At 34.1% G+C, this 27,522-nt stretch overlaps 1 protein-coding gene across 1 annotated transcript in view; it reads left to right on the forward strand.

The window, feature by feature from the left end:
- The window catches only part of LOC145246542 (tRNA (guanine(6)-N(2))-methyltransferase THUMP3-like), a 613,480-nt gene that overhangs the window by 351,418 nt on the left and 234,540 nt on the right, over positions 1-27,522 (forward strand). Inside the window, exon 3 of the mRNA XM_080108145.1 lies at positions 1,261-1,949. Within this exon, the coding sequence (XP_079964271.1) occupies positions 1,261-1,949 (689 nt within the window). The remainder of the gene's footprint in view (positions 1-1,260; positions 1,950-27,522) is intronic.

A 27,522-nucleotide genomic window follows, 5' to 3' on the forward strand; every position in this document is an offset into this window, starting at 1 on the left:
CATGCTCGGCTTGTTGATTTGTGTTTTGTTGGTTAAAAAAGATATTACTTTCACTTTCATTACTTGTCCCTGTATTATTGTTTTTGTTTTTATATTCAGTGGTATGCATACATATTTGACTTTATTTTGTTTGGTGATTACTCCCCCAAAAAGAGGGTGGACCTGTAAATTCACCCTTGTCCGTTCGTCTGTCCGCACTTTTTTCAATAACTATGCCTTGAAATTTTTTTGAATTTTGCACAAACATTAAACATGATATGAGTAAAAAAGTAATAGAACGGATTTTCCAGGAAAATTCCGGTTGCTCCCCCCCCACACACACACACAGGTATGCCTTTCGGTTTAAAATGGCTAAAATCGATACTTCTGTGCTTATCAAAAAAAAATTGATGCTTTGGATTTTTATAAAACTTTCTGAAAAGTTGTAACTAACTGATTTCTATATAATTTTGTTTGTCTATACTTCGCGATAACTCTTGGCTGTGCTCCAGGGTCTATTTTAGGGTTAATAAAGACACTCCATTTTTGAAACTATTTTACCATATTTGTCCAAAATTTTCTGTGTATGTCTATTTAGCAGTTTTGCATGGTGCTGAACTCAAATTTAAATATGTTACGGGCTTGGGGACTCTTGGAGCTAAATGGAGGGTTGGGTGGGGTCAAATGATGGACTTAGTCATTTTTTATTTTTTTGCAGAACTCAAATTTACACACACGTTAAAGCCTAAAACTGCACCGTTTGTTCATTTTCACCAGGATTTGACGTCCCTTGGGTACTTTTGGGGCTAAATGGGGAAAGCAAATGCTGAACTTAGTCATTTTATTTACGCCTCGTTTCACTGTGCGCTCACGGGGGACCATGCATGCTTCACTTGTTTTTTTTTTTATTGTCTGACCCATTTAAGACCGAGACGTTAGTGAAGAAAGACAGATGGTAGGGTTGGGGGATGTAGGTTTAGGCAATTTGTTAGAGCCGTCCAGCATGTAAAACAGGCATGAAATGTGATGCTGCTGCTGCTGATTACTTCATATTTACATTTATGCAATTAAATCTCTTATTTTAGAAAAAATTTTTTTGGAATTTGTGTTTTTTTGGTTAAAAAATATTATTTTCACTTTCATTACTCATCCCTACATTTTAAATTTCTTTTGTTTTTTATTCAGTGGTTTGCATATATATTTGAGTTCATTTTTTTTATGTATGACCCATGTAGGTGTTTATTTGCTAAATCTGTTTCGTTTTCTTGAATATATTTTCAGGTCGAATGCATGGTGAAGTTGCAACACCTTGTCGAGCGTGTCAACTGGAAAAGTGGCATAAAAGTTTGGTTCAAGTTCTTTTCTTTCCACCTGCCAATCTCCGACGAGCCCGTGACTACCATTCCCATCGACTTCGGAAGCGTCATTCCCTCTTCATCCATTAAGACTCTGCCGAAACAAGCAAAGTCGAATCGGAAGGACTACGGCCGACACAAACGTACCAAACTTGAGAAGAAGGCACTTAAAGAAAACAAAGATGTCGCTGGAGTCACAGAGAAATCTTCATCTCCTGAAAATGACCTTTCTGAACCGAAGGACCTGGCAGAACAAAATATCGTCGACAAGCATGAAAACTCCTCTGCTGAACCAGTTTTACCGCCACCCGAGAAAAAGCCGCGGGTGAAACATGTCGACCCATCCAAACCTTCTTTTCGGGCAACCTGCTATAGAACAGGGCAGAACCATGTGTTTAATTCCATGTGTGCCGCTGCCAATTTTGGTGGCGCTGTCCAAACGTATTTTGGCTGGAACGTTGAAATGAGAAACTTTGATATTGAAGTTGTTCTCACCATTGTCGATGATGATGTTGCTGTGGGCATTGCTCTTACCAAAACAAGTTTGCATCGGAGACTCATCACCGACTTCGGACCAACAACACTTCGACCAACCACAGCCTATAATATGCTCCGGTATGTGAATTGAAATTATTTATAAAAACCTTCATTGAATTGTACCCTTTCGCTCTCTCTCACAATTTCATGTTTAAAATAAAAAGTTTATTGAGATGAGTATTATTTATTGCGGAGTATTCTCCTCGTCTTTTTGTTGTTTTTTTTGCGTCTCACCACGTGGTGAGACGAAAAACCAATTATGGAAAACAGTAATTGGTGAGAACGCAGTTAGGAAATTTGGAGTTCCTATCTCGTTGTGGTTACCACCTAACAAAGGCCGGATGAATAGTTGGCCGAAACGGCATGAAACAATGACAAAAAGATGAGGATAATAGTTTGCAATAAATAAATGAAGCTCAATGAAGTTATGTTTTCAGCTTCAGAGCATGTATACTTCAGAGCATGTATACAGAGCATTGAATGGTACACCTTCCCACTTAGTATTTTACTTTTAAAAATATTTAGTTTTAAGGCATATATCTGATGTGGACTCAGGAAAACACAGAACACGGATTAGGTGTAAGAATGATATATTAATTGAAAAGATTACAAGGATAGGATAAAGAGTAAGTGGAGTAAGTTTCTCTCTTTACATCATCAACATTCTGATCCACATCTGGCATCAATTGAAATGAATGGCTCTCGTCTTCAGGAGGCCTCAAGTTTTGACAAGCTTCTTGGCTTGACCATTACTCCTGATCTTAAATGGAACACGTACATCAAATCTGTTGCCAAGGCCGCTGGAAAAATGGTGGGATCTTTCTATCGATCCGGTAGATATCTCACTGCTGATGCAATTCTCTATCTATATAAGAGCCAGGTACGTCCAAGGATGGAATACTGTTGCCACATCTGGGCAGGAGCTGCTAGAAAGGACTTGGCCTGCCTTGATAGAGTTCAAAATAGACTTCGTAGTCTCGTAGGAGATGTCCTTTTCTCCTCCTTGCAACCTCTATCTCACAGAAGAGATGTTGCGAGTTTGTTTCTGATGTATCGTTATTTTCATGGAAAGTGTTCGTCTGAGCTTCAATCTATGGTCCCCCCCCTTGCCAAACTTTCACAAGAAACACTCGTCTAGCTGTAAACACTATCAATAATTCCCCCCACTCTTTATCTGTGCCTAAACCTAAACGTAGATTCCATGAACAAAGCTTCTTTCTTAGAACTGCACGCCTGTGGAATTGTCTTCCGTTTTCCTGCTTTCCGGCTGACTACAATATGGTTGTGTTCAAGTTTAACGTAAATAAGTTCTTGATGAGCCGTTCCACATAAGTTATCAAATTTACCAAATTTTCATTACTAATGATTACTATATTGTCCAATTTCTACTGTACACTCTTTAACCCTTATCCTTGATGGCCTCTTGGCCTTGATAATGTGTTGATGCCTATGTAAAAAAAAAAATAAAAAAAAAAAGTAGAGCTTACTATCTGGTGGTGTCCATGATGGATAGTGGTACATGCTGCGCACTACTTTTTTTTTACATTTTCACCCCAGACAAGGCACATTGCCACTTTGATGTAGGGGGCTATTATCAGGGACATAATCTACAGGAGTACTATGTGGGGAGTTGGGCAGCAAGATGTCGGTTCATGTTACACTTGAACTTCTGCATGTCAGTACAGTTGGGGAAGCAGGAACCTGGAAGGGAATTCCAAAGTCTAGTGGTTCTGGGGAAGAAACTACTGGAGTGATTTTCACAACATTTTGGTTAATTTAACCTCCGACCTTCAAAATTCTGTCTAAGTCCCGAAACATTCCAGAGTTCGACAAGATACACCTGAAGAAGGTCGGAGGTTACATCGACCAAAACATTGTGAAAATCATACCTAAGATGAGAATAGTAGTCCGATAAATCCAAATAACAATATCTTTTATAATATCTTCTAAATTGTTCCAAATAACAAGCTCAATGAAGTTATGTTTCCAGCTTCAGAGCATGTATACTTTGGACCAACAATGCTTCGACCAACCAGAGCCTACAATATGCTCCGGTATGTTAATTGAAATCTATAATATAAAGCTGTGTTTGTGTGTGTGTCTGGTCACGAATAGGCTCCTATATGGTTGACTATTTTAAAAAACTGATCACATATAATTATAGAAGATGTATCGAGACACAGGAATGGGTATGTTTGATCTGGTAGAACGGTGGTTCATTAAAATTGTGGGGTGTGCGTTTGCGCCTGGTCCACAAAGTATGGAAATAAAAAATTTAAAAATTAAAAAAATAAAACGTTTACATGTGTTTTTGATATAGATGTACATAAGAATACTTTGATAAGTATGTTTTAACTTAAATAGGGATGGTATAATAAAATTGTGGGGTCTGCGTTCGCGCCTGGCCTCCATGGAATGGAAATAAGCACAGACTTTTCATATCTATCTGCGAAAGTATACTTTGATAATTATGTTTCAGTTTGAAGAAATATGGTATAATAAAATTATGGGGTGTTCGTTCATGCCTGATCTCCATAGAATGGAAATATGTCACAAAGTTTAACAAGGTTTTTTAATATAGATCCACAGAATATTGTGATAATTGTTTCAGTGTGAACAGGTATGGTATAATAAATTATGGTGTTCATCAATTTTATTTTTACTTTCATCATATTTTGCTTTGGTTTTGATAGTACCAAATTCAAAGCTATCTCTTTACAACCCTTCCTTTTCATAACCTATCATACTTTCATAAATCAGTCTATTTTTTGTAGGCTGTTTTTGAACCCAGTCAACGACGGGTACTTTTGCTAGTTATTTATAAAACCCTTCATTGAATTGCACATCTTCTATCTTACAATTTTACTTGGAAAATATTTATTTTTTAAAATATATATCTTTTGTAATATCTTTCAAATTGTTTCAAATAACAAGCTCAATGAAATTATGTTTCCAGCTTCAGAGCATTCCAATAACAAAAGGAAAGCGTTAGTTCGAAATCTTAATTTTTTATTTGTTTTTTTTATTTTGGTAAATGTCTATATTTTTTTTCTTTACTGTCTCATGTGTATTTTGTAAATATTGTCTTTAGTTTATTTGGTTGCTCTTCAGAGACGATCAAATATTGATACAGAAAAACAAAAGAGAAAAAGAATACAAGAACTCATTTTAATATTTATATTTCTTATATAGCCATTCAATATCTTCACCTTCATATCTTCAGATTTGGACCTCTTATCTGAAACTATTGCTCCAAGGTCTTTGAAATTCTTCAAGCCTTTCTCTGTTGGTATTGATATCAGTTTGGGTGTTTGCATTACTATACACACAGATTCGAAAAAATGGTCAAAAATCAAATACATAACAAATAAATCTTATCAAATGCAAGATGAGTTACTCTTCTACCTATCTGGAAAAGTTTTTAGTCATTTTTCTCACTTTAAAACATGTAATCAGTTCGAAAAGCATACAGTGTTTATCAATATATTTGAAAAAGATAAATGGCGGTGAGCTCTTACTTGAAACTCACTCAATATATGTTACCATGACATTGGCAGACATATATTCGGTCAGTTTATAACAGTATTTTGTATAATTTTTTAGTTTGAACTCATTTTCCCAAACTTACGATGTTCAAGTAAGAGCTCACTGCTATTTATCTTTTTCAAAAATATCTATAAACACTGTATGATTTTCAAACCAATTACACATTTTCAAGTGAGTAAAACCGCTAAAAACATTTTTAGATAGGTAGAAGAGTAACTTACTTTGTCTTTGATAATATTTATTTGGTATATATTTGATTTTTGACTATTTTTTCGAATCTATGTGTGCAGTAATACAAGTCCCAGTTTGGATTCCATTTTCAATATTTGTCATCAATTTTGTTTAGTTGCCTGACTAGGTTCTCCAGTTTTTGTTCTGAGCTTGTGAGTCCGTATATATCATCAGAAAAATGCAGGTTTGTGATTGTTCTGCCATCGATGCTAACTGTTTCTTGGTGGTTTTCAAGTGCATCTGTCATAATTCTTTCAAGAAAAACATTGAAGAGAACAACTAGCAATTTATAAACATTGTTGCAATGTTTTTTTTTTATGATTATGTATGATTAAAGAAAATTGGAAGGTTCTATTTATAGACACTGGCGATAGGAACTGACCAATCAAATGGAGTCACGTTCTGCTCGCGATCAATCAGAAACCGGAGTCACTCCATAAAAACATTGGATCTTTTAAAATTCCTGCACATGATTTCCTGTATCCACAGGAAAAAGATCTTTGCTCTTTGTCTGCAAACTCTTAAAGCTCAAGTGTTCTATGTTACATCATAAACTTACGATTCTATGTTATGCGATAAAGTTTAATATTGTGTTACATCATAGAATTGTGATACTACTTTGTATGAGAATTGTGGTTCTATGATACATCATGACATTGTGATACTATGGTACATCATAGAAGTGTAGTACTATGTTACATGATAGAAATCTGATGAAATGTTACATGTTTTTACGACGTTACATTGTAGATTTGTGATGCTATTGTACATCATAGAATTGTGATATGATGTTACGTAATTAAGTGTGATACTATTTTACATCATAAAATTATGATACTATGTTGCGTCTATTACAGAATAAAAATCCAATACAGTGTTACATCATAGAAATGTGATACTATTGTACAATTTTACATCATAAAATTGTGATGCAACGTTACATCATAAAAGTTTGGTAGTGGATTTGTTTCTGAGTAAGGTTTAGTCTTTTGCTAATCGCCTAAGGCACCCTTACCAGGTAATGCCAACAGGATGCCTCAGACATTCTTGTAGGCCAGAATGCATTTATCCTAGTGTACTGGCTTCTGAAAACCTCACCTCACCTCACCTCACCTTGTGTCTGCCAAGTACATGTTATAAAAAATCTGTAGTGTTATCCTCCCTCCTTTTAACCCCAACCAACACCGAGTAACTCTGCTGGTGATATTTTAATCTTTGACCTTGTATTAATGAATCATTCAACTTGTGATATTGAAATTCATGCAGCAATGGCAAATTAAAATGATTTAATTTTTTAATTTAATTTTTATTTTTTCTAACCGGCGGGGGGGGGGGGGAGTAAATAGAACAATAGATAATGCATTGATTTTTTTTTTTTTTTCATTAATTTTTACGATTTTCTCAAAATAATAAAACAATTTTCAAAGATAGAAGAAAGATTTTAATTAAAATATCAAAGAATTTTCTTTGGAATTTCATGCCTTGCAAACTCTCCAAACCGTCGGATGAATAAACAACCAAGTCATGTTACTTTGTAAAGTTTGGTATAAGGCCAAATGTCTTGAGCGCCCAGTTAGAACTCACTTTATGAATCAGTCAAACTGGGTGCTGGAATTGCATCCGGCTGTGATCAGGAGTTGAAGATATCAAAGGAGTCGGAGTCTGCATCCTAGGAATTCTAGGAGTCGGAGTTGGTCTTTTACCATCTGACTCCGCAACCCTGATTGTGTTGCCCAAATTAGGGAAGTGGGGAGTTGTTAGTGGCGAATACTCTCTGGTCCACTCTGATCCAGAGGAGTGGTAGTAGCTGTCATTGTCTCATCTAATCATGAAATGGTTCACAGACAAATAGGGTAATCCTAGGAAAGGAGTAGCTCCCTCCCCTACATTTTGGTTTGGTATGCAATGAAAAGAGAGCCTTTATGTCGCCCTCAACTATAGTTGACCACTTTACTTTTTTTCTGCCTTATGTCAAACTTCATAAGGATCGGTTTTTAACATAGAAAGACATAAATATACAGTGCCACCAAACAAAAAGAATTTCCGCACTTGTCATTTTTTCAAAAACCCAAATTTACGTGAAATTGAATGTAACTGTTTAAACGAACTCATTTGATTCGCCTTTTATTCCTCTATAATTTTACCTGTTCATATTTTAATTTTAATTGAAGTATTCTAGTGTTCACGTCAATTTAAAAAAAAAATAACTTCAAATCGAAACGGCAAAAATACACTCCACAGCAACAAATAAGCTTAAGACCAGCTAAAAATATCCACCTTTTTGCATCTCTAATTGTAATTGTTGTTGTTCTTAGATTATACAACATAACTCGAGTCTCTCTTCGTGATCGTCAGGGTCTCATTAATTTCAACCTTTCTGGTTTATCCAATCGATAAAGCGGCTGTAGATTGAAATGTGATGAGAAAACGGTACCAATGACTGTGCAAAAGCACCAAAACACTGGCAGTGTTCGTGATGCTCCTAAATCTGGTTGTCTTAGAACTACTTCTTACGGGAAAGACAATGCTATAAAGATCTGCAGCCTCAGAAACAGATTTGAAATGGCTCCCAAAATCCAACAGCAGTGTAATATCGTTAAGTGCTCTCTTTCTACAGTTAAGAACAGATTGAAGCAATTTAATTTGCGAACCTGTATTCCAAGACACAAGCCAATTATTTCTGTAAAGAACAGAAAATGCTGTCTGGACTGTATGAGATGGAATGAAGATAATAATTCTTTATATTAGCCAAAAGTTATTTTCAGCAACGAAAGCAAATTCAATAAACGAGGCAGTGATGGTAGGCAGCATGTTCACCAAAGGAAGGACGACGAATTTAATCCTAAGTGCACAATTCCAACGCTGCAAGGTGGTGGAGGTTCAGTCTTGGTGTGGAGCATTATTAGTGCCAATGGTCCAGGGCCTATAGGTCGCTTGCAAGATCAAATTAATTCCATCAAGTACATTAATATATTGACTAAGCATTTTCTACCCTAATTTGTCAGGAATTTGGATGATAATCCCACTGTTCTGCAGGATAATGCTCCCATTCACACAGCTGATAATGTCAAGAGGTTCTTTGAAGCGCATGATATTCCATGTTTGGATTGGCCTGCACAATCTCCAGACCTAAATCCTTTCGAAAACATATAGCATTACATAAACCAACAGCTACGCAATGATAAAATTTAAAATCTGGAAGAACTTTGGACAAAAATTAAATGCACTTTCACCGGAGTATTACTGCAGACTAATTCAAGAGAATCCCCCAAAATTTGCAGACTGTCAAATTGCTGAAGGACTATGCTACTAAATAATGACTAGTTCATTGTGTTCCTGTTGTATTTTTGTTGCATTAATGTTCTAATGTTACATAATCTTTTTTGCAGAGTTTCTTTTTTCCTTCTTGATTTGATGCTAATTTTTAAAATTGACGTGTACACTAGAATACTTCAATTAAAACTCAAATATGAACAAATAAAATTATAGATGAATAAAACGCCAATCAAATGAGATATAGGTTGTTTAAATAATTACATTTAATTTAAATTTGTGGTTTTTGAAAAAATGAAAAGTGCAGTCTTTCTTTTTGGCAGCACTGTATATATTAGTGTCGGGATGATTAAACGGAATTGGGAATTGGAAAACGCGACAAATTAGGGGTTATCAGAATCGAAAAAATTGGTGCCTATTTTCTGATGTGAAAACGATTCTTTTAATTTTCTTTCTTTATTTGATTTTGTTTAAAGCAAAATCTTCCATTGCTGGTAATAATGATAAAATAATAAATATTTATTGATTTTAAAATACCAGTAAAGCTTAAAATCAATAGATCATCCTCCACAAGTGTATTTTTATGTTTAGGAAAATATCTGCATATTTAACATGTGTTTTTGTTTTGTTTTTTTGTTTTTTTTTACAGAAAATAACAACTCTATAGTTAAATATTTAGAGATTTATAAAGAATCGGAATTTGGAAAAATATTGGAATCGTCCCATCACTAATATATATATATATATATATGCTAGCAGGGTGGGATGGGGGTGGGGTTACTACCTCTAACACCACAACTACTACTACAATGATTTTTATGTGTGCGTAAATAAATTGATCTTGCTTTGTATTTAAAAAAAAAATCAATCTGTCTAACGAACTGAGAATGTGCGAAGACACATCTCAACCTATATACGCAACAAATTGTTTTATTTACGGACTTGAAATTCGGTATATAGGATATTCGGACATGTGGAAAACATTTTAATTGGTTTTCATCTGGAAAAAAAGGGCTGCTAAGGGTCAAAATTAACAAATTGATAATGAGAGACCACCGGATTTTTTTTTTATCTGTTTTCAACTGTTTCACAGCTGCGCATGCGCGGTCATAAAAATATGACATCTAACATATTAAGTATGAGTTGGTTTCGAAACACCTTTTGAACGTTGTATCAAGCTGGTCTAATGGTTATCGTTCTTTTACTCACTGTATTTAGGTTTTGGTTTCAATCTCAGCTTGAGTATTTCATTTCATTCTTACGTGCACATATTTCAGTTTTTTTTCTGTTTTTTTTAAATTTTTTAAAAAAATTTAATGTTATGTTTAACATCTACAGTATTTCTTACGTGCACATATTTCAGTTTTTTTTCTGTTTTTTTTCAGTTTTTTTTAAAGAATTTAATGTTATGTTTAATATCTACAGTATTTCTGTTTATAAATAAATAAAAGTTCTGCATTAATTAAAATATAATATATAGACTTATTTTACGTGAGGTCTGTCTTCTAGTACATCTAAAGTAAGAATGTGTGTGTGTGAGGGCACTTCTCAACCTATATACTCAACAAATATTTGATGTACGGATTTGAAATTTCGTATATAGGATATTCAGACATGTGTATTTTTATCTGTTTGTCACAAGATTTGAAACTACTTAAGATTTTGGTTTTGATCTCTGCTCGAGTATTTTTTTCACTTACAAGATCAGAAGTGTTTAGAAAAAACAAACTTGCATGTAAATGTCTTTGTTTCCTTCCGTTTATTTGTTTTTTTTTCTTTTTTTACTTCATATTTTTTCTTTAAGGGGTTTAACGTTACGTTTAATACCGATGAACACCGTATACATCTTCTAGTAAATATATAAAAAGAATTCTGAAGAATCCATTTTGAGATTTGTGATTCAACGACGAGGGAAACGAACGCCATATAAAAAAAAAAAATGTGTTTTTCACAAGAACAAAACCGTTTCTCGTATTTATCTTTTAAAGATTTTTTTTTTTTTGTTCTTTTGTCTTAAGGAATCTTTTCCTCTGCCGATAAGGAACGCATGGATGGCGATAAGTATCTTCACCAATTCCATGAAGGCAACAAAAAAAAAGAGGCAGGGAAAGAACATGGCCGTGGTTTTAAGCTCGGAACTGATTGGATATACGTCTTTCCATGACTCTTTAACTACTACACGTTTCGACTGAAAAAAAAAAAAAATTACTATTTTGAAAAAGAAAATTAATTTCACTTATTTGTCCAAATATATCGTCTGCTATTTATTAATCTTAACATCTGCCTTTATTTACTAGTGTTGGGACGATCAATCGAAATTGGAAAAATCGGAAGATTTTGGGGGTATCGGAATCGGAAAAATTGATACTTATTTTCTGATGCCAAAACGATTCTTTTAATTTTCTTTTTTTCTTGAATTTTGTTTAAAGCAAAATCTTCTATTGCTTGTAATAATGATAAAATAATAAATATTGATTGATTTTAAATTACCAATAAAGCTAAAATCGATAGATCATCCTCCTCAAGTGTATTTTGACGTTTGGGAAAATATCTGCATAGTTAACTTGTGTTTTTTTACGAAAATCGGAGGAAATGACAATCTAATAGTTAAATAATTAGAGATTTATAAGGAACTAGCGAGGGGTACCCGGCGTTGCCCGGGTGTTTGGAGGTGTGTGTGGGGGGGGGGGGTAAAAAAAATGTGAGGATCGAACCCGAACCGTTGAGGTAAAGTTGTAAATTAAAGTGTGAAAAAAAAAAAACGTGTGACGTTAACCATTGCCCCACCGCGAGATGCTAGCGGAAACACGTTTGAATTTATTTAATTAGTTGGATTTAGCAGGTGCCCGTTTTAATGAGTTAATGAGGTCAACTGCAGGATAGTATTCATTTACTGCTGAACGCTTTTTTTTTCCACCCCTAAGATGTTATAGGAAAAAGACTAACCCACATGCGGCGAGCGACAAATATTGAATATTTATCTTCCCGAAATCGAGCAAATTAAATAGACAGGCAAGCTTCGTTGTTAACTGTGAGAAATTATGATTTGTATGTGATATAAAAAGTTTTAAAAAGTTGTTAAGCGAGCGACCGCTTCTCTGAAAAAAGCCTTTTGTAGACATACAGAAAAAGCGAACACACATACATACATACACACATTTTCGCTTTTATATATATCTATCTTCTATCTATATATATAAAAGGCAAAAGGTGTGTGTGATCATTTCGTGTATGTCTTCAAAAGGCTTCTTTCGCACGCACTCCCGGGGTTGTTACTATCCCATAAAACTGTGTATATAGGTCCTATATCATAATATCTAGGAATTAGAAAAGCGCATAGCGTATAGATTTATTTGTCGATTTTTACATAATTATTGCTATTTTGGCTTCTCGCGTGTTGATTGGGCTTTTTAGTATAAATATGTGAAACTAAACTCAAATGACCTCTTCTCGGCATTGTGCTGGGAAAAACGTCCAGAAGCAATCAGCTTTGATCAGACACCCCTCCCCAACATCTGTTGGGGAAAGAAACAGTTAAATTTGGGTAAACAAACCCAAACGCTGTGTGACTTTTATTTGACCTTCTTAATTAGGTCAAATGGAAGCAGCAGAGTTAACTTTTATTGCACGCCTCTTTTTATAGTTAAATAACCTGCTTAACATTGTCTGTTGTCGCCATGGGTCAATGGTTAACGTAGCAGGTTTTTTTTTTTTTCACATTAATTTCCAACTCAAGAGTACGGGTTCGATTCTCACACTTACCTACCAAAACATTAATTTTATTATTTACCCCCCCCCCCCGGAGTTTTGATTTACCTCAAGACACCCGGGCATCGCCGGGTACCCACCAGCTAGTAGATAGATAGATTGTAATCGGTAATAGTCTTAACACCTGTCTTTGCTTGTGTGTGTGTATATATATTCACAATAGTAACATAGAGATATTAATATGAAAATATGAATGTTTACAGATTCAATCAAAAGATTCTTGATATTAAAGCATGGATTCAGTGATGAAAAATAAAAATTTCGAAAATTTATTATTTACAAACCGAGGAACGCAAAAGATTATTTCCTTATTCCATGGAGTCTAAAAAAAAATCTGACTTTTTTTCTTCAGAGAAAAATAACTAGCAAATGAAAAGCATAGAATTGTTTATAATGTATTAAAAATTTAATGTATTAAAAATTTAATGTATTAAAAATTTAATGTATTAAAAATTTAATGTATTAAAAATTTAATGTATTAAAAATTTAATGTATTAAAAATTTAATGTATTAAAAATTTAATGTATTAAAAATTTAATGTATTAAAAATTTAATGTATTAAAAATTTAATGTATTAAAAAATTAATGTATTAAAAAATTAATGTATTAAAAAATTGTAAAATATTTTTGTGTACAAATTTTATAGCAGTTCTATATTTTTATTTCGATAATTATTTTGCTCTGCAGAGACAAGCCTAAACCTACTCGTAGACTCCATGAACAAAGCTTCTTTCTAACAACTGCACACCTGTGGAACTCTCTTCGGTTTACCTGCTTTTCCAGCTGACTACAATATGGCCGTCTTCAAGTCCAATGTAAACAAGTTCTTGATGAGCCGTTCCCCTTAAATAATCCAATTTACCAAATTTACACTTCTAATGATTGCTATGATATTGTCCTTTTGATCACTGTACACGCTTTAACCCTTATCCTCGAGTGGCCACTCGGCCTTGATAAGTGGTGATTCCTTTGTAAAAAAAGAAAAATAAAAGCCGAATTTTTTAAACTCTATGGAAAAAATTAAAAAGTAATAACTGAAGCCAACAGTTGCACATTTATTTCATTCTGCAAATGATGAGATTCCTCAGATATGACTTAATGGTTGGTAATTTGTTTGCTGACGAGTGAGAATGCTACACCAGTTTGAGAGTTTTTGGTTGGCATCCCACCTCTGCCCAAAGCAGTGAAGTAGATTTGCTAATGAGGTAGAGAGCACTTTCGTCCTAATTTTCCCTTCACCCTTTCCAAGTAGCACCAAATATATTAGAATATATAATAGTTACAATGTTGGTTTCAGTTATTTCCTTTTAATTTTCATTCTTAATTTGTAATACATTGGGCTCCATTATTGGTCCCCCCGACAAAAGGAAGGTGGACCTGTAAATTTACCCTTGTACGTTCGTTCATTCCTCAATAAGTACGCCTTGGAATATTTTGAAATTTTGCACAAACATTAAATATGATATGAGTAAAAAAAAAGTAACAGAACGGATTTTCTGGGAAAACTCCGGTTGACCCCCTATTGGTGCTTTTTGGGTTAAAATGGCTAAAATTGACACTTGTGCTTATTAAAAAAAAATTTATACCTTGGATTTTTTATAAAACTTTCTGAAAAGTTGCAACTAACTGATTTATATATAATTTTTCCGTCTGTACTTTGCGATAACTCTTGGGTGTGCCCCAAACACTCCATTTTTGGGACTATTTTACCATATTTGTCCCAAATTTTCTGTGTATGTCTATTTAGCAGTTTTGCATGGTGCTGAACTCAAATTTAAATATGTTCAGGCCTTGGGACTTTAGGGACTAAATGGGAAGGGGGGGGGCAAATGATGGACAATCATTTTTTTTTTTTTGCATAGTGCAGAACTAAAATTTACATATGTTAAGACCTAAAGCTTCACCGTTTGTTCATTTTCACCAGCATTTGACGCCCCCTGGGGACTTTTGGGGGGTAAATGGGAGGGGGCAAATGCTGAATTTAGTCATTTTTTTATGTCTCGATCACTGCACTCACGGAAGATCATGCATGCTTTTAAATAATAGTATATATATATATATATATATATATATATATATATATATATATATATATATATATATATATATATTTAGTAATGTGATTGATAATTTAAAAATCAAATTATAATTAAATTAAAAATCCGTTTCATAAGAAGGAACAACAACAAAATCAATTATTAAATTATCAATCACATTACTAAATATTAAATTAGCTCTAAGATATTTACCTATCGAGCTTATTATATATCTAAATTACAACGAGCACTTTTTCTTTCCCTGTATTTTAATTAAATTAGTAATTTTACTATTACATTAAAATACACTCTGCTCTTTAGACTATTGTTCTAATCCCCTTTAAATTTTTATATATATATATATATATATATATATATGAGAAAGAGGCTTGAGGAACCGATGTGTGTTAAGCATGTGTCCCTTCGTTAAAGAGCCTGGTCTGAAGACACAACAGTTTTGATTATCGGTAGTTATCAGGGGTATTCTGAGACAAAACTTAACTAAGATCACTCCCAGTCTTATACACTAAAGTTCTGTAAATTTTAAAGAAAATCTGTTCAGCCATTTCAGAGTCTATAAGGAAGAAACTCGCACACAGACAAAGTTGATTTTTATATATATATATATATATATATATACATATACACACCCTTTTTCGGGGTCAACGGCCAACTAGCAGCGTGTATATTTGTGTGTGTGTATGTATATATATATATATATATATATATATATATATATATATATGTGTGTGTGTTGGGGTGGAGAGGGTTCCCGTAAGCCGTGGTGAAGCAAATTTCTGATTTAAAAAAACTATAAAGTGGGAGACCATTAAGCTGGTCTGCAGTTTAACTTGTTGCTGGCTATCTTGCTCTTACTTGTTGCTGGATCTCAACATTTTGAACCGAGAGAGAGACTTAGCTGTCGTACAAAGCTAAAACTCTGTAACATCATCTTTGTATAGATACTTCCTCAGGCATTTGGGCTCATGGACATTAAATATCTGAGGGAGTGACACTCGTCTGACAAGACGTTGCAATCATCATCATATACATATATATATATATGTATGTAGAGCATTTTTTAGAGGCGGCAAACTGTAAATTAAAAACTTTATTTTCTTAAATTACAGATTTTGCAACTATTGGTTATTTTGAGTTCAGCTTTCTTTGGCAATTCATCATGTGGTTTCAGCCAGACAAAAAAACATGCCACACAGCACCCGATAGGATGAATTAACTGAGATAAGCATTTGATGAATGAATTATCTCGCAAAATGTCAACTGGCCAACTCGTTTGTGTTATGTAATTCTGATAGATTATTTTCATTAAGGATGTGTAAAACACTATGTCTATGCTGATAAAGCAGACACAATAGACCACTTGGAAGACAACATGCGACGCATTGCTGAAATACAGCCTAATTTATTGCGAACAGTTGTGAAAATTAGGCATCTAGATTACACCATAGCCACAGAGGACATATTCCTGAAATTGTAAATGATAAAAATTAATCTTTAGAATAAACCACGTATTTATATAATAAAAATATTTTCTGTGATTTATTTTAATTTAAAGTTCGGCGCCTCTAAAACAACACCCTCTATATATATAAATTCGTATTCCTGTCTGTTTATTTGATTTATATATATAAAAGGTCCGTTACTTTAATCCTTCATTCAGTCCTATATATAGTATGATTCGTGTAAAATAGACGATTGAGAGATGACATCATTTGCATATTACATTCAGGAAAATCGATTTATTAAATAGCGGTGTATTAGTCATTGTTTATAGTGAGAGAATTGTTTTAAGTGTTCTATTTAAATTTATTTTATATTGATAACATATTTAATTTAATTTATTTTTACCAACATCGATTTTTTTTTTTAATAAATCGGTTTGAGTTATTTGAGTTTTGAGTTATTTCCCTTGGACGCTAACTTTCTTTTTTTTAGTTTTGTTTTCTTTTTCGGCAGATAATCAAACTAAAAATAATTCACACAAACTTTGAAGCATTATTTTTGGAATCAGTTCAAATAAAATAATTTCCGTGATTTCGCAATTAACGTTTTGTTCCAGTGGATTTTTATTTTAAAATAAAAAAAAAATGAATCCAATTCAACTACGATTCTTTATTTAAAACAAAAACAAATAAAAAAAAAACTTTCATTTACGTTTTTTTACCGTTTTTTTGTTTCTTCACATTTTTTTGACATTGTAACTGCTAATTTTTTTTCTTTTAATAACGCAATAAGTCATAACTCATCATTTTTATAAAAACGTGTATTTTGATTAACATAAATTATTTACAGTTTATTTTTGTTGCAACAGACCGTAAAGAAAAATCTTTCTAGACTGAGGGAGCATAAAAGAAATTCGCTTAAACTGGAATATAGTCATAAAAAAGGTGCTCAATATCCAGAGAATAGTTTCTCTTCGTATCCCTTCTGCTGAAATATCTGGTGGAGAGTTTGTCACGTACTTCTGCTTTTTTCGGGGGGGGGGGGGAAGTACATGTTCGTGTTTTCATTCCTTCTTTTATTTTTAAAATTTTTGTTGGGGTAACGATGGAGTTGACATATAATAATGAAAAAATGTTCAATATTCTTAGTATAGTAGTCCAAACCGAACTTCATATCGACCCTGGCAATGCTAGGTATCCATGCTTGTATATATATATATATATATATATATATATATATATAGAGAGAGAGAGGAAGAGAGATGAATTTAATTTTTTTTTAAATACGGCGATACATCGTATCTATATTTATGCCCAAGATATGACTTCAAAAACCGTGTGACGTGCATGTGTATCAGAAGCTAGGCTATGCTGTCTCAACCCTCTATTCCTGTCTCTTCCTCCCCCTAGCTCACCTTCGTTAGCCGCTCATCTTTGTTTCCATGGTATGTTGGTTACAATTCTATTCTTTATGATTATTAAAAAAAATATTTTTTTAAATAATGCTTTCTGTTACATTAAGATTTAAATGTTAAGCATTTAGTAAATTCATTTAACATTTTTAATTGCGTATAATCTTATCCCTTTTTAGTTACAATATGGTGTGTGTGGTAGCCTTGCTTCTCTGCCTCCTTGCATGCATCCTAGGCAGTGAATACAACTGTTTTTATTAATTTCTATGTCACTATTGTTGTATTTATCTTCCTTTAGTATAATTTGAGCTTGGAACAGATTAATTCTGTTTCTTTTAATTCAAATGGGAATAATCATTTTGAGATACGATTTCTTCGAGTTACGTCAGCGGTCATGGAATGAATTAAATTCGTATCTAAAGCTATTACTAATACAGGATGGAATGATAAAGTATGTCACCCTAGAAAAGACAACATGATTCCATTTCCGTTTGATGAAAACCGGTTTTCTTATTTTCTTGCAGACCATCGACTAATTGGCCAGTTGTGTACAAATCCCAAGCGTGATAGCAACCTATCATGTCTGAAAGTGACACAATGTTCAATGTGCGAGTATATACGAAATCTGGACAAATTGAAATATATTTAAGCATATTTTACGCCCGCGCACAGCCCCCCCCCCTCACATGCTTGTACTATATAATAATAATAAAAAAATCTTATTCTATTTTTTAAATTCAGACCCCAACAACATTTAAACTGAAAAATCAAACTTTGCTTCTGACGAACCAATTTTCATTGTTGCAACATGTTTTTTTTTTTTTACATGAGGGTAACCACTTATCAAGGGCCGAAGGCCACTCAAGGATAAGGGTTATTGCGTGTACAGTAATCAATGAGATAATATTGTAGTAATCATTAGTATTGGGGGTTTTGATAGAGTGTCTTACTTAAGGGGGCGGTTTATCAGGAGTTTGTTTATGTTGGACTTGAAGACGTCCAAGTTGTAGTCAGGTGGGAAACAGGCAAGCGGCAGAGAGTTCTACTGGCGTGCAGTTCTAAGAAAGAAGCTTTGCTCATGGAATCTACGTTTGAATTTAGGCGCGGATAAAGAGTGGGGAAAATTATTGACAGTAGTTTCAGCCAGACGGGTGTTTCTCGTGAAAGATTGGCGAGGGGGGACGAGAGATTGGAGCTCAGACGAGCACTTGCCATGGAAATAACGATAAAACAAAGACCGGCTCGCAACATCTCTTCTGTGGGAGAGAGGTTGCAGGGAAGAGAAAAGGGCATCCCCAACTAAACCACGAAGTCTATTTTGTACTCTGTCAAAGCAGGATAGGCTGTTTTTTAGCAGCTCCTGCCCAGATGTGGCAGCAGTACTCCATCGTTGGACGTACTTGGTTTTTATATAGATAGAGAATTGCATCAGTAGTGAGATATTTTCTGGAGCGGTAGAAGGATCCCACCATTTTCCCAGTGTCCCTGGCAACAGATTTGATGTACGTGTTCCATTTCAGATCAGGAGTAAAGGTCAAACCCAGAAGCTTGTCAAAACATGGAGCCTCTCCAAGACGAGAGCCATCCATTTCAATTGATGCCAGATGGGGATCAGAGCGTTGATGATATAAAGATAGAAGCTTGGTTTTGGATGCATTAAAAGTGACCAGCCACCTCTTGTTATTGACAGTGTAACATACTTAGGTACAATCTATTTAAAAAAATTACTTAGTCTTGCAGAAAAAACTGAATATACAAACATTTTCAAATAATCACCTAAAAATAAAAATCCACTTTTTAAAATTAGAGAATATAAAAGAAGTTGTCTACCTTAAGTTTAAAAATGTACAAACAAATAAAGTAATTATTATATTTTCTTCTTTCTGCAAATTACAAACGCGTTTATCGGGTTTTTGAATTGGTTTAAGAAGTTCATTCGTTTGTTTTTATTGTTTTGTAAAATTCAGTTTCACTCATTTTTTTTTTCAACAGCTTCTTCTCTTTATCGATTTTGCAAGTATTTTTACTGTTATGTAAGTCGGTAAAGTTTTTAAGGATCGATAAGAAGTTCATTTTTGATTTTTCACTTGCAGGAGTACCTGCGTTATGTGTATATGTCCATTTAGTCACGCTGATGAGTCTTGAAAAGACAAAACACCTGTCTATGTATGAGTATAGCTTGTATATATATTAGTTTCTAGTCCCCCAACAAAAGGTCGGTGGACCTGTAAATTCACCCTTGCCCGTTTGTGTCTACACTTTTCTCAATAACTGCACCTTGGAATTTTTTGATATTTTACACAAACATTAAACATGATATAAGTAAAAAAATAACAGAACAGATTTTCCGAGAAAACTCCGGTTGCACCCCCCGGTCCCTTTCGTGTTAAAATGGCTAAAATTTACACTTTCATGCTTATTAAAAAAAATTGATGCTTTGGATTTTTATAAAACTGGAAAGTTCTAACTGATTTCTATACAATTTTGCTTGTCTATATTTTGCGATAACTGTTGGGTGTGCCCCAGGGGCTCTTTTAGGGCTAATAAAAACACTCCAGTTTTGGGACTATTTTACCATATTTGTCCAAAATTTTCTGTGTATGTCTATTTAGCAGTTTTGCATGGTGCTGAACTCAAATTTACATATGTTAATGCCTAAAACTGCACCGTTTGTTAATTTTCACCAGGATTTGACATTCCCTGAAGACTTTGGAAGCTAAATGAATAGGGGGGAGGCAAATGCTGAACTTAGTCATTTTTTTAATGCCTCGTTCACTGTGCACTCACGGGGGACCACGCATGCTTCACTTGTTTTTATTTAAATATCATTCAGAAAAATATAATTTTTCAAAACAAAAATTTATTATTTGAAGAAAGAATACAATTCTAAGTAATTTCCTTAATCCATAGATTTTCAATGTAGGCTTCAGAGTTGTTTCAACCCTTATTTTCTCTCTCTTTGTCCCTTAAAAAGATTTAAGTCCTGGATATGACCTTAAACTATATCCATTGGTGAGGCCCCAGCTTGCGGGCTTTGGGGAGTGTGGAGCCACCCTTTAATTGTTATTGCTCCCAGGTCCACTCTGACCCGGAGTGGTAGTACTTGTTAGGGTCCCAACTATGGGTTAAATAGAAACCGACTTGAAAAAAAAAAATCAATTTTATTACAAACATTTTCTTCAAAATCATTGGATTCAGCATTAAATAACCTGAAAAGGGTTGATATGCCGTAAAACAACCAACCAACTTAAAAAGATTTAATCTTTAATATATTTTCTATGTACGTGCTGAATAGCAAAATCGTATCAAACTAGATTTAATATTTTGCTGTTGACTCTCCTCTGAGGAGATGAGCCTACATCGAAAATCCATGGATTAAGGAAAATACTTTGAATTGTATTCTTTGTTTAAATAATAAGTTTTTGTTTTAAAAAATTATATTTTTCTGAATGAAATTTAACTGTAAAAAAATCTGAATTTTATTTTGCTCTATCTAGTATATTGAGCATTTCTTATTTGGCTGGGATTGTCTTATATGAAAATATTACCCCCCCCCTCGAAAATATTTTGTAAGACTTGATACCATAAGATTCAATAATCTGTGGTCGAATTCATCTCATTATTTTGATATATATATTTTTTTCTATGTGGTCTTTTATCTTTGCTGTGACATCATTTCGTGTACACTGCTTTGTCATTTGCATTTTTTTTCAACAGCTTCATATCTTCTCTATTGATTTTGCAAGTATTTTTACTGTTATGTATGTAGTAAAAGTTTTAATTATAAGGATTGATAAGTTCATTTTCTATTTTTCACTTGCAAGAGTACCTGTGTTGTGTGTATATGTCTATTTAGTCACACTGATGAGTCTTGAAAAGACGAAGCACCTGTCTATGTATGAGTATACCTTATATATACATATATATATTTCGGTGCTTGGTAAAAATGGCACCGGTAGAAATGGCACCGGTAAAAATGGCACAAGTGAATAACTAGGTAAAAATGGCACCAAAAGGTGCTACCGAAGCTATGGGGTCCCAAATTCTAACCTCATTTTGGGTTTTGTAAAAGTTCCTATTTTCTTGCCGTCAACGAGGGCAGAGTTAGACACAATTTTTTTTAATATCCGGCCCCCCCCCAAAAAAAAGGGGCAGTTTTCATTGGAACAAAAGATTACAATTACCTCAGTTTATCTAAAGGATCTTATTTAATTGCACCTCGCTAGGGCAAAGTTAGACACAAGGTTGGTTTTAAATCTGGGGAATATCCAGCTCCCCCAAAAAAAGGGCATTTTCGATCGGAACAAAAAATTACAATTACCTCAGTTTAGAAGCATTGTTTATCTAAAGGTTCTTATTTAATTGCACCCCGCGAGGGCAAAGTTAGACACAATGTCGGTTTTTAATCTGGTGACTATCTAGCTCCCCAAAATGGGGTACTTAGGACTAATGAATCGCAACTTATCAAGGATAAAACACACTCGAGGATAAGGGTTAATGTGGAAGTTTTCAATTACACTAAACAAAATGCATCTTTTCTGGACAAGTTGTAGTTGTATTTTTGGGTTCTTTTTTCATAATGAATCGCTAGTTATCAAGGATAAAACACACACGGGGATAAATTTTTTTCCCTAAAACAAAACAAAATAAAAATGATCCAGAAAAGATGCACTTTGTTTAGTGTAATTAAAAGCTCCCTGGTTGACACTTATCCTCGACTGGCTTTTATCTTTGATAAAAGAAAAAAACTAATTTTGGTGCACTCTAAATTTATTTTATCATTGAATGTATTTTATCGTTGATAAGTTGGGCTTTGCCATTTTTTCTTATTCATCCCAAACTGCTATTATTGAATAAATATTGAACTCTGGAATGTTTCTGTTGAACTCGAGAATCTGCACAGAATTTCTGTCGAAGGTTGCATCGACTGATACGTTAACAAAGTGTAGTATCACTTCTGATGCTACACTCCACCTATTATCTCCTCGTTCAATGAAGAATTAATAAATCCTTTCAGACTGAGACAATTTTAATTTTTGTTCTGATCCAGAGTTCCTCTTGTAGGAGAGCTGGATATTGCCCACATAAAAAAACGACCTTGTGTCTAACTTTGCCCTCTTGGGGAAGCAAGTAAATAGGAATACTCAAGATGAGAATAGTAGTCCAAAGCTGGAATGGGAACAGTAACACAAAATTCTCAAAGCTAAACTGTATCAATGTTGTTAATTACCAAAAATAGTTTTATTGCCTTATTAACAAATTCAACAGACACATAAACTAAAGTGAAAGATAACACGTGTTGTCGCGTATACGTGCGAAAAGGTTTTATGACCAATTCATCTCACAGTTTCATGCTCACAGTTGAGTATGAAACCGTTCTGGGGGACATTTCTGGGGTCAATCGGTCACTGAGTATATTTCTGACATAAAATTATAAACTGATTCCAATATAAATAACAGCTTACTGACCAAATATGACAGAGTTCAGTTTTGACTCACTAAAATAGGTACTTATACATGTTTGACACCCCGAGTGTACAAACAACATTGAAATAATAACTATTTAGAAAGCCATTCTTAACATGGAGGTGGGGTGAACTATTTTGCACTTTCACCTAACAATTTAATGAAATGAAAGTAACATTATTTTTTTTAAGTTCATATTTCTTTCGGTATCAAACATCCATAAGTACAATACGTTCGTTTGTTTACAAAATAAAAAAAGTTTATTTCCGCACCAAGGGGAGAGGTCATTGAATATTTAGGCTGTGAACTATAAGACTCAACGCACAAGGAGTACTTAATTTTAAAGTATAAAAATGTATCGAACTATAATTTTAAAGTTTTAATATTTCTTTTTAATGAGTGATTCATAATTGAAAAAAATATGCTAAAAACATTTATAGATTGCTTTTAGTATTTTTTTTTGGGGGGGGGGTTACATTAAGGTTGTATAAAATGTATCAAAATATAATTTTAATTCATCAATGTAGTAATTTAAAAAACATGAAATATTTATGAAGAAACTTCTTTATATTTGAGTTTCATAAAGGGGTCGATAACTCGTCTCCATTGCCGACATGTTGCAATGCAGGAGTTCCATAAAAAAGAAACAACACTAAGTGTACATAAATTACGAGGAACGAATAACATAATGTTGATTTCTGATTTCAATATCAGAAGCCGTCATCAAATGGACTGTTCCTCGCTATAATTGTTTATGCCTAAGTTATTTTGTTTGTATTTTTGAAAAATATATAAACTGCTTATTTTTATTTTATTTTTACTTTTAGCATATCTTGCATTTGGTAGCATTTTATTTGTTGTATATTTTACTTTTTCATTTTGTTGTCTATAGTAATAAATGTTCGATAATTCTTATTTTTAAGGCATTTATTAGTATAGACATCGAATCGAATATATGGTAAAGAAACAAATAAATAGAAGTAACTAATTAAAATAAAAGGAACTTGTTTGTAAATAAGGGAGATTTTTTAAATTTATTTCTGCCCAGTGTTCAAGATATAATAGGGGAGAAGAGGTGAATGAATTACCACACAGATGAAAAAAGTTATTTCTGACACCTGTGACGTAATAGCACTTTGGGAAATCTCAAAAACGAGATTCACATTTAGGATCTATTTAAATTTGACAAACTTCTCATTATTTTCTGTAACACCGGTGACGTCGCAGTACATGACCTAACTTTTGGAAAACTCAAAACGAGGGTAAGATTTGAGACCAGATCGGTCGTCTAGCACCCTTTTTAATTCGACAAATTTCGCACGTTTTCCCATTTTAATATACTATGAGATATTTATGCATGTTCTCGTTTTGTCATTTTTCTCATTAATCCATTACGTGCCATTTTTACCGGTGCCATTTTTACCTATTTATTCACTTGTGCCATTTTTACCGGTGCCATTTTTACCGGTGCCATTTTTACCTAAATTCATATATTTCTATGTGTCCTTTTATTTTTGCTGTAACGTCATTTTTCACAGCCAGCTTGGTCATTTGCCCATCTTTATGCCGCTACTGCCAGTATCAGCAGTTATATAAGGATAAGAAAGCATATCATAGAAAGTGAATCACCTAGAACTTGGGGAGGCTTCATGTTTTGACAAGCTTCTGGGCTTGACCTTTACTCCTGGTCTGAAATGGAACACGTATATCAGATCTGTTGCCAAGGCCGCTGAAAAATTGGTGGGATCCTTCTATCGATCCAGTAGATATCTCACTGCTGATGCAATTCTCTATTTATTGTTACAAACAGGCATTTCGACACCAAATATTATTTTATTATTCTGTTAGTGATATAGAATAGATATTTGATTGCATATTCGATCTGAACGAGAATCCACCAAAACCCAGTATTAAAATCAGTCTGGGGAAATTCTCTTCCACTGGCCGAGGACAGAGAGGGTAACGTGTGACGGCAGAACACTTACTACACTGCGATCCGGTCTCGGAAACAAAGAAAGAAACTAGAAATTTCATCGGCCACGAAGAGAAAGAGAGAGAGAGAGAGTGTGTGTGTAGAAAAGAAAGAGAACGAGAGTTGGAAAACGTCCAATCTACATAAGCCACCCTCACCCCTCCAATATGAAAACAAGTGGCAGGCCATCATTCGGTCAACCCACTCCGTGACCCTGGTTGGTCTTTGGGCTTTAGTGCCGAAAGCAGGAAAGAACATAGAGAAGGCGATTTCTCTCGCGCGCAGTTCGGCCATAAAGTCTGGTCGCGTTAAATGTGTTTCTGGACATTCAAGCAACATGTCGCACTTAAGTTGGCAAAGACGAAGAAAAAAAATACCTAAATTAACTCCTGGATAAAGCTATTTTGGATAACCCAAAACGGATGCCAACATGTTTGGAAAAAGAAACGAATCGAAAAATCTGCAAAGTCATCATTTGAACTCCTTTCTTCCCTGCACGAGGACTCTCTCGAACGAATTGTCACTTGCAAATGGTTTAAAAGAAAACGGATTATACAAAAAAAAAAAAAAAAAAAAAATGAAAAAATTGAGTTCTAAGTGCAAAACTTTATTTTTCCCTCTCTGTCAAGCTGGAGTTCGAATTTTTCCTCGTGGAATCTGGTCACGGCCGTTTACCCTTTGTTACAGGATTATTTTTCAGTTCGTACGTTAAAAATATTCCACAATCCCATTAACTTCGAATATATTTCTTTTCTTTTTTTTTTAAATCGTTCTTTCCCGTTATCGTTAATAAATTTAGTTTATATTGTTTGAAAGTGTTTGTTCCCGTTCTTTCTCACAAATTGCATTGTGTTTATTTTGCATCCTTCTGTCTCACAGAAAAAAATTGTTTTGTTTCAAACCTTTTTTGTATGAAAAAGGAAAATTGCACCCATTTAGGACCTGTGAATATACCCCTAATGCAGATTTGTGAATATACCCCTAATGCAGATTTGTGAATATACCCCTAATGCAGATTTGTGAATATACCCCTAATGCAGATTTGTGAATATACCCCTAATGCAGAAGATTTGTGAATATACCCCAATGCAGATTTGTGAATATACCCCTAATGCAGAAGATTTGTGAATATACCCTTAATGCAGAAGATTTGTGAATATACCCCTAATGCAGAAGATTTGTCTGCCTATAATAAACGTTTGCTGTCCATAAATTCCCATCCATGTCCATGTGTTTGCATTTTATTATATTTAACCTCCCAGACCAATCCCGGTTGTAATCTATATATCTATAAAAGTGAACGTGTCTGTCTGTCTGTCTGTCTGTGTGTCTGTCTATCTGTGTACATTTCCCTACGCAATAACTCTGTCAATTTTTAGTCTATAGACTCGAAATTTGAAATACCGGGTACTGAGATTTGGGAAAATCGATGTGACGGGTGTCAGCCAGAAATTTGGTTGTTAAGGGGTCAAATTTCAACGATTTGACCTTTAAGAACTCTACCAAACTCCTCCGACAATTTTGGGTCTAGACACTTGAAATTTTAGATATAGGTTCCTTGAACCTGGATCTAACTTAATAAAGTGATTTGAGCCCGAAACAATAAATTTTAAGGGGTCAAAGTTTTAAAAAATTAACCATTTTTTTTGTTTTTTTGCTTTTTTTGCACAGCATACACCTCCAAACACCCGAGCAACGCCGGGCACCCCTGCTAGTACTATATAAGAGCCAGGTATGTTGAAGGATGGAGTACTTTTGCCACGTCTGGGCAGGAGCTGCTAGAAAGGACTTGTCCTGCCTTGATAAAGTTCAAAATAGACTTAGTAACCTCGTAAGAGATGTCCTTTTCTCTTCCCTGCAGCCTCTATCCCACAGAAGAGATGTTGCGAGTTTGGTTCTGCTTTATCGTTATTTTCATGCCAAGTACATGACTGAGCTTTAATATATGGTCCCCTCTCGCCAAACGTTTACAAGAAACACTTGTCTAGTTGAAAACACTATCAATAATTTCCCCCCCCCACTTTATCTGTGCCTAAACCTAAACATAGATTCCATGAACAAAGCTTCATTCTTAGAACTGCACGCCTATGGAATTGTCTTCCGTTTTTCTGCTTTCCAGCTGACTACAATATGGTTGTCTTCAAGTCTAACGTAAACAAGTTCTTGGTGAGCTGTTCCACTTAAGTTAACAAATTTACCGAATTTCCATTTACTGATGATTACTATATTGTCTAATTGACTACTGTACACTCTTAACCCTTATCCTCGAGTGGTCTCTTGGCCTTGATAAGTGGTGATGCCTATGTAAAAAAAAAAAAAAAAATCATCTAGAACTGCACATATTGATGGAGAACAAGTCAGGCTCAGAAATGGGAGAAAAGTTGCCAGTCTGATTATGTTGCGAACTAATCTGAAATTTTCATCTCCAAAATTTCCAAAGATAATTTATGATCACTTAACACTTCTTCCCAATCGTAGCTGACT

The sequence above is a fragment of the Euprymna scolopes genome, chromosome 24, assembly GCF_053919585.1.
Source record: "Euprymna scolopes isolate OS-2025 chromosome 24, ASM5391958v1, whole genome shotgun sequence".
In the NCBI taxonomy this organism is placed as follows: domain Eukaryota; kingdom Metazoa; phylum Mollusca; class Cephalopoda; order Sepiida; family Sepiolidae; genus Euprymna; species Euprymna scolopes.